Below are 15,462 nucleotides of genomic sequence, written 5' to 3' on the forward strand. Positions count from 1 at the left end.
ACTCAGTGACAGTCATCCGCAACTTTTCACTGTTCCCCAAAATGACCTGTTCCTTCATGCCACCCTATCTTTGTACCTACTATTCTTTTTGTCTGAAATTAATTAATTAAATGATTCATTCGTTTGTTGACTATACTATGCTAGAAGTTAGACACACAGTGATAAACAAAATAACCATGATTTCTGCCCTTTTAGTCTTTTGACTGAGAGGCAAACAAACAAATAAGCATGGCTTCATATATTAAGAAAGTGTTATGCACACAGTAAACAGGGAAGCATAATAGGGAATATCAGGAAGAGTTCTATCTCATTGGTATAAATCAGCAAAGGCCTGTCCAAGGCAGTAAACTTTAATTTGGGACATGAAAGGTAGGATGAAATAGCCTCAAAAAGAACCTGGGGGCAAAGTATGGCAGGCAGGGGAATAGCAGCCCAAAGGCTCTGAAGCAGGAAGGAACTTGGCATGGTCCAGAGCTGGATGGAATGAAAATAAGCAGGGGACCAAGATGCATGAGATAATTTCTCAAAAATAAGCAGGAGCAAGGTCATGAGCAGTGTGAGCCATAGAAAGGAGTTTAGATTTTATCCAAAGTGAAATGGAAAGCCACCAAAGGGTTCAGATAAGGAAACTGACGTGACCTGATTTACTGTTTAAAAGAGCACTTTGGCTTCCCCATGGAGTTATTCCGGGGTACAGGTGAAGAAGGGGAGAGCAGAGGGAAAACTGCCTGGCATTCCCCACCCAGTCAGAATGACTGTCTCATGCTCAATTGCAAATTCCACCTCCACAAGGAAACTAATTCCACCAGGTCTGACTTGACCTAGTGGGTCTTCTAAATGTATCTGGTTCAAAAATCTTCAAAGGCATTCAAAAAATAAATAAACTCAACAAATTTATTTTTTAATTCAGTTTATCTCATCAAAAATCAAGCAATTTTTTTTTAATCGCCACAAGTTCCTTTGAAGTGGGCTGATTTGATACTGGAATGGATTTCAATAGTCCTAAGTGATTCTCTGCACTAGGAGGTAGAACACCAAAGTGGGGGGGGAGGGGGGATTTGTGGCCTTGTGCAAGGTTGTTACAGATACAGACCCTGGAGACAAAGTGCCTGCGTTCCAGTCTCACTACTACCAAAAATGGTTTGGTGACCTTATCTAACCACTCTGTGCCTTGGCTTCCTTATCTGAAAAATGGGCATTAAATGAATCAGTAAGTGTAAAGTGTTGAGAATAGTGCCCAGCCCTTACTGCATACAGTAAATGCTAGCTAATAACAATAACTGTAAAATAATATGGTCAGACAAATTCTCTACTCACTAGCCCAAGGACCTTGGGCAAAAAACCAAAGTTTTCTGCAAGCCTCAGTGTTTCCTCCCAGGTAAAATAGATATGATAATAATACTATTTTTCTAATAGGATTGTTGACTGTTAAAGGAAATCATGTATATGCCTTAAATACAGTACCTACAATTAAGTGCTCAAAAAGCTTACTGATATTATTTTATCATTAAGTTATTAAATTATTGTGGGCAAGTTTCAAATAGGTTTGCCCATGCATGACTATAGGAATATTTTCTTTGGCCAAACTCCTGGATATAAATCCTACCCCCTCCTTTAATAGTGGTACAACCTTGGGGAGGTTACATAGCCTCTCTAAGTAACCTATCCAAGCTTCAATTTCCTCATCTATATGGGAATGTATAATAGTACCTATTTTATGAGGTACTTGTCAGGATTAAATGAGCTAATACAAAACTATGAAGCCCTGACACAGTAGCTGTAAGTACTCAATAAATGTAAGCTATTGTTACAATTACTATTATTCATTCAGACCCTAATTTCCCTTCAAAAAGAATTAAAATCTTCAGCTTCTATTTTATCTCCATTCCCTTTACCCCTCCTCTCACCCATAGTACTTGGCTTCTCTCTAAATGCTTGATAATAAACTTCCCAAAGGTAAGAGGGAAAAAAAGTCAAACACAGACCTACACAAATCTGGAAAAACAGTGAATTTCAATTGTTCCAATACAGAAATCTAGAGTGGTAATTTCTTTAAGTAAGATTTTAGTATCAAGGGTCCAGGATAGGTGAGAAAAAAACAAACCCTAATTTACCAACAAGTTAGAAGTCACATGAGGAAATCTTGGCTCAGTTCAAGCAATCAACCAGGCCACTAGGGTTAAACAGCATGGCAGAATTAAATAAACATTAAACCAGCCAAGGAACAAATAATTAAGTGACATAAACCAGGGTGGGAGAGAAAGATTCTCTTAACTCCCAACTGAAAGAATGTAAAGGAAAATAAATAAGAAAACAGGCGTGGGCTTCCCTGGAGGCGTAGTGGTTGATAATCTGCCTGCTAATGCAGGGGACACGGGTTCGAGCCCTGGTCTGGGAGGATCCCACATGCTGCGGAGCAACTAGGCCCGTGAGCCACAACTACTGAGCCTGCGCGTATGGAGCCTGTGCTCCGCAACAAGAGAGGCCGCCATAGTGAGAGGCCCGCGCACCTCGATGAAGAGTGGCCCCTGCTTGCCACAACTAGAGAAAGCCCTCGCACACAAGCGAAGACCCAACACATTAATTATTAATTAAATAAATTAATTAATAAACTCCTACCCCCAACATCTTAAAAAAAAAAAAAAAGAAAGAAAGAAAAAGAAAACAGGCGTAAGGTGTCATTGATTCAGTTATCTGCTGCTGCTGGGGAATGAATTTTCTCCGAGAACTAAGTGAGAAAGAAAGGAAGACATGGTTGAGAAGGTCAGCAATAAAAGAGCGACTGATAGTAAAGTCAGCCTCTAGACCATGGCAAAGGTGTGTGGGGTGACAACCATGGGTTGTCAGGAACGCCACACCACTGATTGTATACCAGGAGTAGAAAAGACTCACATTTCCCAGAGAAGAATTCTTCCTGTTGGAATGGCTTGTATCACGGGACTCTGCAAGATAGCTTTATCTGCTTAGCAACAGAGTTCTATAAGGCTTCCCTTGTACAGGGCTGAGATGACCGTTCTTTAGACATAGTCAGCTGAACCTGGTTCTGCTGTCCGTGGGTCAAAAATATTCAAAAACACTCAAATTCCAGAAAGTTCCCAAAAGCAAAACTTGAATTTGCCTTGTGCTGGCAACTATTTACATTGTGTTTACAACTCTTTACATAAAATTTGCATTGTATTAATTATTATAAGTAATCTAAAGATGATTTAAAGCATATGGAAGGATGTGCATAGACATATGCAAATACTATGCCATTTTATATAAGGAGGGACTTGAGCATTAGCTTTTACCTGTGGGGTGCTGGAACCAATCCCCGGCGGACATGTGGATACCTGAATACCAAGGGACAACTGTACTAGCTAATGATCTCTATAACACCTGTACTGGAGAGGGGCTAGGAGGCCAAAGATGAAAGGGGGGAAATCAGAAAAATGGGCTCCACAATAAACAAAGGCACATAAGTGGAGAGCCAGGAGAAAGCAAAAATTTAGAGATTTATTTTCTTTTTTATGCCAATATGAGCCTATAAGAAGAGATTAAATCAGCAGTTTCCAATGCTTTTTGTTACTTATTAAAATCCCAAACTAGGCTATGAATCAACAAAAAAAAATAGCTATCATCTTTCACCAGGCTTCATTTTCCCCATTCCTAATCCTTAAATAATGACTTTTAAAATATGAGACTAAATCAATAATTAAGATAGTGAACTCTAGCACTAACGCATTAACTTCCATGACCAAAGCCAGTACAATCTGACTACAGAAGCTGTTTCCTGCACCCCCAGGGCTCCTTGTTAGCCAGCAGAGAAATAGGGGGCACAGAGTGAGAAAGGATTTGACATACAATCAGCAGGAAACAAATTCCTGGTTCATAAATCATCATAAACTGATTTTGAAATTGATGTGAAAGAAACAGAGTTTCTAGACACGCAAGAGGGATGCCACCAGTGATGGGTTCATTTCAAACCCAGCCCCTTGCTGCCAGGCACAGAGGCACATGCATTTCAACAGTCAGGGTGGCCTGAGTCCCATAGCATCAGAAAGCCCGGGGTTTAATGAGAACAATGGGGGCAGAAATCAAACGATTACAATGCTTAAATAGGTAATTAGAATGCACTTGACTTAAATTTCTCGTTAGTTTTGGTTGGGGAATACATGGGTTTGAGCCTTCCATAACTCAGCAGCTATTTATTGAGCAGGATGTAGTACGGTAGGGCTACTTGAAGTGTGGCTGGTCCACAGATGGGCGTCAACAGCATCACCTGGGGGCTTGTTAGAAATGCAAATTCTTGGACCCCAGCCCAGACCTATGAAATCATAAACTCTGGAGGTGGGGCTTAGCAATCTCTGGGGTAACAAGCCCTTCAGGGGGTCCTGGTGCAGTCCAAGTTGAGCAGCATCGTGGTCAGCTTATCTGTGCGAAGCCACAGACTTAGGGATCAAGCTTTGGAGTCGGATTCCAGTCCCACTATGTGACTTTGGGGAGTTACTTATCCCCTCTAGGCTTCAGTCTCCTCTTCCACATGGAGTGCTTGGCTCCACACCCACTAAATATCCCTGACATTCATGACATGGGGCCCCAGGTGTGACCCTCACCGCCCCTGACCCTGGCTCTTACAGTCTACAGTAAGAATTTAACAGTTCAGCATAGGGGTTAACACACTTCATCTGTAAAGAGGAAGACAGTAAATATTTAAGGCTTTGCAGGCCATACAGTCTACATGTCAACTTCTCAACTCTGCACACAAAGACACTAAGAAATGAATAAACATGGCTATATTCCAATAAAACTTTATTTAGGGATATCGATATTGGAATTTCATACATTTTCACGTCATTAAATCTTCTTCTTTTGATTTTTTCCAACCATTTTAGAATGCAAAACCCACTCTTAACTAGCGCAATATATATATATATATATATATATATATATATATATATATATATATATATATATAAAAAACAGGCAACAGGCCGGATTTGGTCCAAGGGCTGTTAGTCTGCGGACCTTGGTCTAGTGTTCTTGCATATTGTTAAGCAATATGAACCAGTTTCCTCATCTGACAGATAAAAGTAATAATACCCATCCTGCAATCTTGTTGTGGGAAAATAAATACCTGTAAAATATCTGGCAGGCTACCTGCCAGAGAGAAGGCACCCGGCAAAGAGTACCTGCTGTCATTATTACAATGAAATGTTCATCACATGAAAAAGTGCTAACACTGATTCAGGAAGACTAGGTGGAACCGGGCAGGAGTACAATGCAGAAGGACAGGCAAGCAAGACAGCTGCAGGTTTACAAACAGATTTGCTCTAAGCACCATTGGACATACGTCTATTAGCATATTGCTGACTTTATAGATACAAATAAACAGTCAAAAAGTAAGCAAACTGGGGCTTCCCTGGTGGAGCAGTGGTTAAGAGTCCGCCTGCCGATGCAGGGGACACAGGTTCGTGCCCCGGTCCGGGAAGATCCCACATGCCGCGGAGCGGCTGGGCCCGTGAGCCATGGCCGCTAAGCCTGCACGTCCGGAGCCTGTGCTCCGCAACGGGAGAGGCCACAACAGTGAGAGGCCCGCGTACCGCAAAATAAATAAATAAATAAATAAGCAAACTGTAGAAAGGAACTCCAATCACCTCTCTTGACTTGAAAGAAGACATGTGGTTTATTCTGGATGTCTAAATTGCTGCCATATGTGTACCTCCTTCCTAGAGCAAAGGAACTATTCAAATAAAAGTGTATAAAGTCTGTCTCTGATCTCAAAGCCTCCAGGAGTTCACATGACCACACTGAGACCAAAGCAGCACTCTCTTGGGAGAATTCACAGCTGCTCAACATCTGGGGGGCCAATCAGCTCAGAATATGGAAAAGCTTAGGACTCCATTTCAGATGAAATCTCAAGCGCTCATCAAAGGCTCAAATGTGTATCCCTGGGTCTGGCACTCATTACTTGCTCTTCATTTGCTCCTTCTTTGGGTGCCAAGAGTCTGACGAACAGAGGTGTCCTCCCCTTCTGATCCCTACCCCGTAGGCAATCCTTTCCCCCAGGTCCCCTTACAGTGTTCTCATTGCCTCTAAGTTTAGCAGTCTGGTGCTAAGGATGACCACCTGCATGAACACGATGTCCTATACCGTAGCCACTATCCACATTTGGCTGTTGAGCCCTTGAAACATGGCTGGTGTGACTGAGGAACCACATTTTTTATTTCATTTTATTTTCTTTAATTTACACTTAAAACCTGATACTCGATACAACTCTTGGAAAACTTTTAAGCATCTCTGGAGCAACTTAGACATGTGAATCTACTTTTTTCAACTGTACATTTTATAAAATCTAAATAGAGATCAAGTATTTGTGATGAAAATTTAGCATCCGAATTGAAATATGCTGTAATGGCAAAATATATACAGAATTTTGAAGACTCATGAAAAAAGAATATAAATAGCTCATTCGTAAGTTGATATTGATTACATATTGACACGAAAATGTTTTGGATATATTGTGTTAAATAAAATATATTATTGGGCTTCCCTGGTGGCGCAGTGGTTGGGAGTCCGCCTACCAATGCAGGGGACACGGGTTCGGGCCCCGGTCCGAGAGGATCCCGCATGCCGCGGAGCGGCTGGGCCCGTGAGCCATGGCCGCTGAGCCTGCGCGTCCGGAGCCTGTGCTCCGCGGCGGGGCGGGGCCACAGCGGTGAGAGGCCTGCGTCCCGCAAAAAAAATAACAACAAAAAATATATGTATATATATTATTAAGTAAATTCTGCCTACTTCTTGTTGCTTTTTTATTTATTTTTTTTTTTGCTTTCTTTTTAATGTGGCTCTTAGAAATGTAAAATTACCTAAGTGGCCGTCATTGTATTTCTCCTGGACTGCACTGTTACAGAGCATTAAATAAAAGTATTATTGTCATTACTCAAACTCATCACAAAGCTGGAATCAGAGTCTGTGTAGCTCTGACCTCTGCAAGCCACAGTCCTCTTCCTGCCCACACCGTAGAGAACAGCCCTTCTTTCCTGGTTACCATTTTCCCTGATTGGTAAGGCAAGCCCTTCACAGAGAGAGACCTTCACATCTCTTTCTTTAGTCAGGCACACGGTTGGGGCCAAGAATAACAAACAACAATACCAGGAATCGTAGCCCTGCTCTCCACAGGTGGGTATTCCACTTGTCCCAAGGAGGAGAATTGTCCCAGGACAGTCGCTTGCTCATTCCAATCCTTAAAATCTAAGATGAGCTCCACATGCACATTTTAATCGCACATTATGACTCATTCCCATGCAGAACACACACGTTTTACTTCCAATTCCCTTGTGGTCATGGTCTTCTCAGAGCAAGATGCAAATAGAGTTTTCATAACTGACCAAAGTTTTTATTTTGTGTCTGGTAAATGCACAGCTAATAAATTCCCTAGGAAACACAATAGCCTTTGAAATTAGAGAGAAATCCCTTCCAGAAAAGGCTTTTACATGCGAGAGTTTTCAAACCTCAATAAATACTAAGATATGATTGAATGAATGTGGGCGCACATTTCTATTTATATTTACTATGTATATGTAGAGAAACACACATTTTTTTACACAAACACTTGAATGACTTAAGTACTGGACCTCTCTTTGAGTCTCCACCCCTCCACATCACACAGGAAATGAGAGGCAGGCCTGGAGATATGGGGTGTGGGCAAAAGGCTCTCTGAAAATGTTACCTACCCCAAGGCTGCTGTTTATTGAAGTCCCTGGATGCCCTAGGCCAAGATCTTTGATTTACTGACTTTAAATCAAGTTAAAATCAGAAGCAGGGCCTACTCTTAAATTTGAGTTGAGGAAGAAAGAAAACAACAGTGAAAGCACAGATAATCTCTTCACCGCATTTGAGCCATTTTCTTTACCTTCCTGCTGACACACCTTGACAAAGCTGCTAACAAGGAAAGGAATTAACCAATTTGGAGTTTAGCTCCTCTCCCTTTCCAGGCTCTGGTGGAAGTGCTAATTGGCAGTAAAACGCATAAAAGGTGTACATCAGAGTGGCCAGGGATCAACAGGATCTGGATAATCCATAAATTGAACAATGACCCTTTTAATAACCAGGATCTAACTGCAGCTTTCTGTAATGGGATCCTGGTAACACTTGTAAATCTACTCTGTTCAATTAGAAAAATGCCTTTCTCCACTTTTCCCGGAATCCAGGAAATAGAGAACTCATCCAATTCCCAACCCTCAGGCATAAGCGTGTGTAAAATTCTCAGAAACAGCTGAATATGTTCCTCCTGGGGAGGAGATATCATAACTTTCCCCAGTCATCTGCTGGAAAGCTTAATGGGTTCCCTCTGCTTGCCTCAAATCTAAACTTTTTTTCTCCCACCAGCCCCAAGAAAGGTTTCCTTGATTCAAGCTGGTATCTAATTATTAATGATACCAATAATAATTTTGCCACATGTGTACAGTGCATTCTGCTTTACAAAGTGCATTCACGAACTTTATCTCTTTTGGATTCCAACACTGCCCCAGGGGGGATGCTGGCTGGGAAGCCTGAAGCTTATATGATCTGTGGGTCTCTTTAAGAAAATGAATATAAATTATAAATACAAACATGCCAGAACCTCTTCCCAGAGCCTTGAAGGGGCCCTGAAGCTTAGCCTAAGGGTAAATCTAACTCTATCACTCCTCTCCTTCACTCCCACCTTCAAAGGGACATGGGGGTTTCTCAGGAAAGAAGGCTGTGGTCATGTGACTTGCCCAGGATCAAAAGGCTGTTAGTGTAGAGGCAGACTTAGAACCTTCTTATTTCCCCAGTCTCTGTGGCCCCTCTATATCCTCTAGTTCCTCTGTCACAAAGGAAATTCTGAGGAAGGAACAAATAAAAATAACACAGCTAAAAGAGAGCTCTATCAGGAGATTGTTAGGAAGCTGTCTAGACTCAAAAGATGGTGAAATAAACTCAAAGCCCCTATAAACATTCACTGAATTGGCACTGAAGGTAAAATTCACACTACAACACTACCCAGAGCCTGAGTCAACCCCACCTTCACCACTTACTAACCATGACCTGGGGCAAGTTAGTTTGCTTCTCGGAACCTCAGTATCTTCATTTGTAATAAAAGTTTACATGAGATGATACATGTAAAGCACTCAGCCCAGGACCCAATCTGAACACACTAGGTGTTCAATAAAGAACAACTGTTATTGCTGCTGTTCTTCTCAATTCATCCAAAAAGCAAAGCTTTTTACACAAGCAACTCATTCCCCAAAGTGTGCTAATAGAATTTGCAAAAGCATCTGCTCAGTCACAATAAGCCTAAAAATCAGGCAGGGCAGCTACTGAGACTTCAGCATTCTTTGGGCAGCAGAAAGAAATGTCATAGCAGATTTATTAAACAAAGTGCCTTGTCTATTCTACTGGCTGGGGTTATCGTAGAGTTTCAGGTTTGCAATCTGTGTACCTGTGAAGTTTCTGTGGCTTTCCAGTCTCAGTGAAGCCATATTATTTTCCAATCCTTTGAAACCTCATAGTTTGAGAACCACAAATTGTGGTGTGGATGCTGAGGTCTGTTGTTTGTTTTTTGCTTTTGCTTTTTTTGTTTCTATTAACCCAGGGAACTGAAATGATCATGACATAAGATAAGTCACTCTTATACTTTTCTTCTTTCTTCTTTCCAGTCCAGGTCTCTCTTCTCCCTCCCTCTAGATTTCAAAGTGGCTCCAGATTTTATGAGAAGCCCTAACAGATCTAAAAGAAACAAACTGAGAAGGAACTTAAGGAGAAAACTAATTGATAAACTCTAATCTGCTTGCTTATGCTAGAGTGAAAACTCCACGCATGTTTAAGAAGAATTAGGCTGCTCCTAGAGGAGACCAGGTTAGGCTGTTGTCTGTAAGTAGCATCTCAAAAAAAATTAAATCATTTATACATTCAACATTTAGGAAACACTTTACTGTGAGTCAGACTAGTTGCTATGGATATCAAGTTGAATAAGACAAGGCCTTTTCTGCCCCCAAGATTCAATTAGGTAACTACCAACACCACCACTACTCGTATACTCACTAGGTATACCTTTCTTCTCATTGAGTCTATAATCTTACTTAGGGCAAGAACAGTATTCATTTACATATGCTTAGTAAACACTAGCTGATCGACCTACTAAAGGCCCCTGTGCTATATGAGTTCATAGTAAAACAAAAGAGTTGAGCTTATTTACAGTACAGGGTAATACTTGCTGCTACAGAGACAAGAACCAAACCATGGAGCCACAGAGGAAGCCTGAGGCAGGGGAAGACTTGACCACAGATGTGATGCTGAAATAGGAGTTGAAAGATAAATTGAACTCTCAGTGGAGGAAAAGTGATAGCAGAGGGAATTTCCTGCAGAGAAAACAGCATGTACAACTACAACTAATAGCTAATAATTATCAAGGACTTATTATGTGTCAGGTTCTGTTCTGTAGAAATTAGCTCATTTATTCCTCATAACCTTAAGAAGTAGGCACTGTTTTTGCTCCCATTTCACAGATGAGGAAACTGAGGCTTAGAGATTTCACTGCTGGAACAGGTTGGTCTGACATCGAAGACCAGGCTTTCAATCCCTGTGCTATACTACTAAGGCACAGAGCCACGAAAGGAGGTTCTATATCTGCAGACTTGGAATTCATTTAGGTAAGTGTCTAGATCATGAGGAAGGGAGTAGTAGGTGGTGAGGCCAGATATGTGGGCAGGGGCCAGATTCTGAAGGAACTTGAATGCCAAGCTAAACAGCTGGGTTTACCCTGCAGGGCCTGGGGAGCCAAGACAAGCATTTAAGCCTACAAATGGCTTGATCAGCACTGCACTTCTGCACAATAATCTGAGAGTGATGTGGAAGATGGGCGAGATTATGAGGCGCCTGAAGGAAAGGAAGCTATTTCAAAAGACAGACCAAATACTAGGCTCTAGACAAGGCAGAGGTGATAGGGATAGAGAATAATGGGCATATTTGAGAGATTTCCTGAGACAGAATTGATGCAGTATGGTGAAGGATTAGATCTGGGGCAGTGGGGGAAAAGTAAATAAGAAGACACCAAGTCCATAACTTGATATCAATATTCATCAAATTTCCCATCAATCAAGACCAATATAGGGACTTCCCTGGTGGTCCAGTGGTTAAGACTCCGTGCTTCCACTGCAGGGGCACGGGTTTGACCCCTGGTCCAGCAACTAAGGTCCAGCCAAAAAAGCAAAAAAAAAGGATCAATGTCATACGAGGACAGGTGACTGGTAGAGAAGATAACAGTAGCTTAGTCATGCACCTACTGTGTTATTGTCTAACTACTTCAAGTTCCTAAGTATCATTAACCTGGCAAAACCATAATCTTCTCCAAGGCCGAAATAAGTGTCTGTGTCCACATGTTCACTCAGTTTCCATTTCAGTACTGAATCCAGAAAAAAACCTTAATACAATTCACTAAATATGTGTTAAATGTCAAAGGTATACGTGACACTGTTCTCAAAAAAGTACCTGCTGACCAAAGGTAGAAATCATAGAAGAAAATACAAACAGCTTTTATTATATAAAATACTAAAGTATCTGTAATTTATAAGAGAAGAAAAACAAATGACTTCTATAAATTTAAGTTTTATTTCACTAATAACCAAATAAATACAAATTAAATATCTTTCTTGTCTACCAAATTTTGAAGACTTTTAAAACACCCCATGGAAAGAGACTGTCCCTTGACTTCATTATTCACAATGGCACAGCTCCCCAGGAGAGCTGCCTAACCAGGAGCATGGCAAGAAATGAAACTACTAAGACTTGAGGTTGTGTTTTCTGCAGTAAACTAGCCTATTCTAACTAATGTGCAGATATTCCCATTTAACCCCTAGAATAACCCATTGAGAAATGCATGATCATCTCCATTTTAGAAACTGAGGCAGTGAAATCAAGAAACTTGCTTATGGCTACCAATTAGTAAGTGGTGGAGCCATAATTAAAATCCACATATTTCTGGCTTCGAAGCCCATGCAACGTGGAGTAAGTATGTATTTCACAATTAAATGATTATTGAGGTAATCATTATTCTGTTATGAGAACCAGCTCTACACATGGGCAGAATGGGCCCTTACCATGCACAATACCTTGAGGGGATATTCTGTATGCCCCAAAAGACCACCATTTGCTGCCATGGTATAGGCTCCTCTTCTTAGCTAGTCAAAGGTTCCTATTTAGGGTCACTATTGTTTAGGCAATAATGATACTTTAATCAACCTCTTTGTATCTCGGGATAATAAGATCTACCTCAAAAATCTGCTGAGAAGAGTAGATTTTGCCCACAGAATAAAGTTGACCCTGACTCAAAAGTTATCCTTCTAAAACACAAGCTTCATCACAGTAAATCATATTCAGTCTTCAAAACACAGCTCCAAATCATAAGTAGGAACCCTATCCTAATTATCCAATTAGAGGGTTCATTGCTTTCTCCCTCCATGCTTCTGTTATGCCTTCCACAGGCCTATTATTCTTCACATTGTAACACATTCATTTACTTTTCTATCCCCCTTACTATACCGTAAGCCAGTGGAGAATGGAGTCAATGGCTTATGCATCTTGTGATACCAACACCAATACGGCAGAAAATATTTCATTAAAAACAACAACAACAGTATATCATTTTACCCTCACAAAACCCTATCAGGCATTCTACAACTTGGGCAAATTGAGGTTGCAAGTTGCAGTGACTGTCTAAAATCATATGCAGGAGAAAAAGCTGGCACTGAACCCAGGTCTCTGGACCCTCCACTCCACCATGCATGGCCTTTCAAAGACAAGGGGAAAAGGCCCACCAGAGGCCATCAACCATCATTGCACAAAGGTACTTTGTTTCTCAAAGGTGGTAAGGACTCTGAACGGTATTAGGGCATCTTAGAAAGTCATCATCTGGGAAAGTACAGGGAACAGAGTTAAAATATAAAGAAGGTTGGCAGATCTGGGTCTAAGTCCAGGCTCACTCTGTCCTTAACCCTGTTCCCTTGGGCAAATCTCTTAAGCTCGGGAGCCTCAGCTTCCCCATCTGTAAAATGAGGTTTTAAACAATGATACTCACCTTACAGGGTTTGATGTAAGACCAAGAGTTATATGATATGAAACGGGCTGAGGATATAGTAAAGATTAATTAAATTGTAGTTATTATTATATGCGAGGAAAAAATAGCACCTATTGAATGCCTGTGCCACAAAGTATTTTTCATATCTTATTATTTCATCCACAGCAACCCTGTGGAGTATTACAACCCTGAGGTGCTATTACTTTAATTTTATATTGAGGAAACTGAGACTCAGAGACATTTAAGTAGCTTATCCAAGGTCACGCAGGTAGCACTTGGAGAGCCTGCATCCAGACCAAGGTCTTTCTGAGTCCAAAGCCTTTGCTCTTTGCAGTTTACCTGTCTGCACCCCAGATTAGTTTCAGCGGAGAAAAAAATAAAGGAGGAATCAGATATGCCCCAAATGTCTGAGGTCAGTGTGAGGGGCTGGAAAGGGAAGGAATGGTTGGATCAGATTCATTTGTAGCTTGGGATGTGTATTAAAAATGTTTGGAACATGTGCAAGATGAGGCAGGGGAGAAATCAAAAGGGAAGAAAGCCAACAATAAATGTCACGCTCCTCAACTTCTCTTTCAGTTAATAACACAATAAATAGTAGAGATGACTCATCTTCATATTTCAGTCCTTGGGCTAGGAGTCTCCAAGGTAAAAATCCCATATTGTAATACCAAGGTATTATTTCCTCTTGATCTTGCTACCATTATGTCCCAGAAAATGTTCTGAAACCAAACAAAGGAAGTTCAGAAAAATCACAGGAAATACCTCATCTCCTTTACTCTAAGAAATGGAAACAAACTCTACTAGGTTAGTCTCTTACTTGCATCATTAACACCAAGGCATGTTGGAAGAGGATTCAGGTAACTAATACAGCAGTAGATGGCTTCAAATCATCCTACAGAAAAGTAAACGCTCTTTCACAATAGCACAACCAAACAACTTGATTTCTGGTGTTTTCCTCTGTCACACACAGCTCTCCCAAACTCGGAACAAATAGGCCTTTCGTTCCCAGTCAAGGCCCAGGAAACTTTCATGCTGTGAATGTTTTTGGTTCATGCAGTCAGGTTAGGCACGAGTAGAAACAGTAGTCAGAAAGACAAACAAACAAACAAACTCCCTATGGAATAAAAAGTTCTCAAGTGAGGCACTCGTACCAAGTTCTCCCACCTGAGGCCACAAGAACCCAGAAAGATGCTCAGTCCAGGCTAAGAACACACTTGGAGAAAGAAAACTCAACAAAGAAGGGGTGGCTGAACAGACTCTGATAGAGAGTGAAATAATTTTGTCTGTTTATGAGCACAAGGGAGGTTTGTCTGTTTAAATTTATAAGCAAAAGGAAGGCTTGAAATTCTCGACTAATAAATACACCCTCGTGTGAACTTTTCCGAAGTAGAGCTAACAGCATATAGAGTTAGCAGATCTCACAGAAAACTCATTCCTAAGGGACTACCTGTAAACTCTGAAGTTTCTATCTTCATACGATCAAATGTTCGGTAGAACTCCCTCTGCACTCTCACCCCCATTCAAAGCGCTGTACCCCTCAGCACCAATAACCCATGTCCAGCCTTTCCTTTTCTCTGCGTGGCCCCGGAAAGGCCTCAGGCAACAGAGCCGCGGGACTCGCGGGCGCACCCCTCCCCTCCCTGCCATCCCCATTATTCGGCACACAGCCCTGCTCTCCCCTGGAGCCAACAGTCTGCAGCTCCTTCAATGCAGGCGCGAGAAGCAGGAATGGTCGGAAGAGAAGCCGTGCCAGCTGCATGTTTCAGAATCTCCCTCCCTATGCATTTGCCAAACGAACAAAAAGAAAAGCCAAGCCAGGAAAAGACAACTGAGATGAGGATGCCGTGGGACCGCGGCTGGCTCCACGCCTCTTAGCAGCAAGAGGCTGCCCAACCACGCGTCCAAGCCATAGATGCGAGTCGTTACCTTCAGGATGCAGGCCATGGCGCTCCGCCGGCCCTCCTGCCACCGAGCAGCGGGGCGCCTGGGTCAGGGGCAGTCCAGGCGACAGGCTGGAGGTTGGTACCGCTGCAGGACCGCTCCAGCCCACATTCCCGCAGATCCAAATAAGGGGACCGCGGTGAGAGCTGCGCGGGCACAGGCCCCGCCCCCCGAGTCGTGGGCCCGCCCCCGGCCCCGTCCACTGGCTGGCGAGCCGCGGGACCCCGCCCCCCAGGTCACGTGCCATCCCGGGCGCCGGCGGCTGCCCCTCGGTGCTTGCTACTTTTTCTTTTCTCTTTTTTTTTCTGTAAACGTTCTGTAGTTCATTGTATATAAAGTCGCTCAACAGCAGGCAGGAATCTGGGTCCCGCTGGGGAGAGAAAGTGGCCTTTTCTTCTCCTCGATTCGTCTCCCCTAACAGATCAGCGAACTCCTAGCAGACACTT

The 15,462-nt window shown here is 42.2% G+C and overlaps 1 protein-coding gene across 2 annotated transcripts in view; it reads right to left on the minus strand.

Annotated features, from left to right (window-relative positions):
* ST6GALNAC3 (ST6 N-acetylgalactosaminide alpha-2,6-sialyltransferase 3) overlaps window positions 1–15,175 on the minus strand; it is a 592,369-nt gene extending 577,194 nt beyond the window's left edge. For both annotated transcript variants that reach the window (XM_004279947.2, XM_049707210.1), the window contains exon 1: window positions 15,002–15,175. In XM_004279947.2, the coding sequence (XP_004279995.2) occupies window positions 15,002–15,019 (18 nt within the window). In that variant the 5' untranslated portion in view covers window positions 15,020–15,175. The remainder of the gene's footprint in view (window positions 1–15,001) is intronic.
* Window positions 15,176–15,462: the final 287 nt, after the last annotated feature.

This window comes from Orcinus orca, chromosome 1 (assembly GCF_937001465.1).
Source record: "Orcinus orca chromosome 1, mOrcOrc1.1, whole genome shotgun sequence".
In the NCBI taxonomy this organism is placed as follows: Eukaryota; Metazoa; Chordata; class Mammalia; order Artiodactyla; family Delphinidae; genus Orcinus; species Orcinus orca.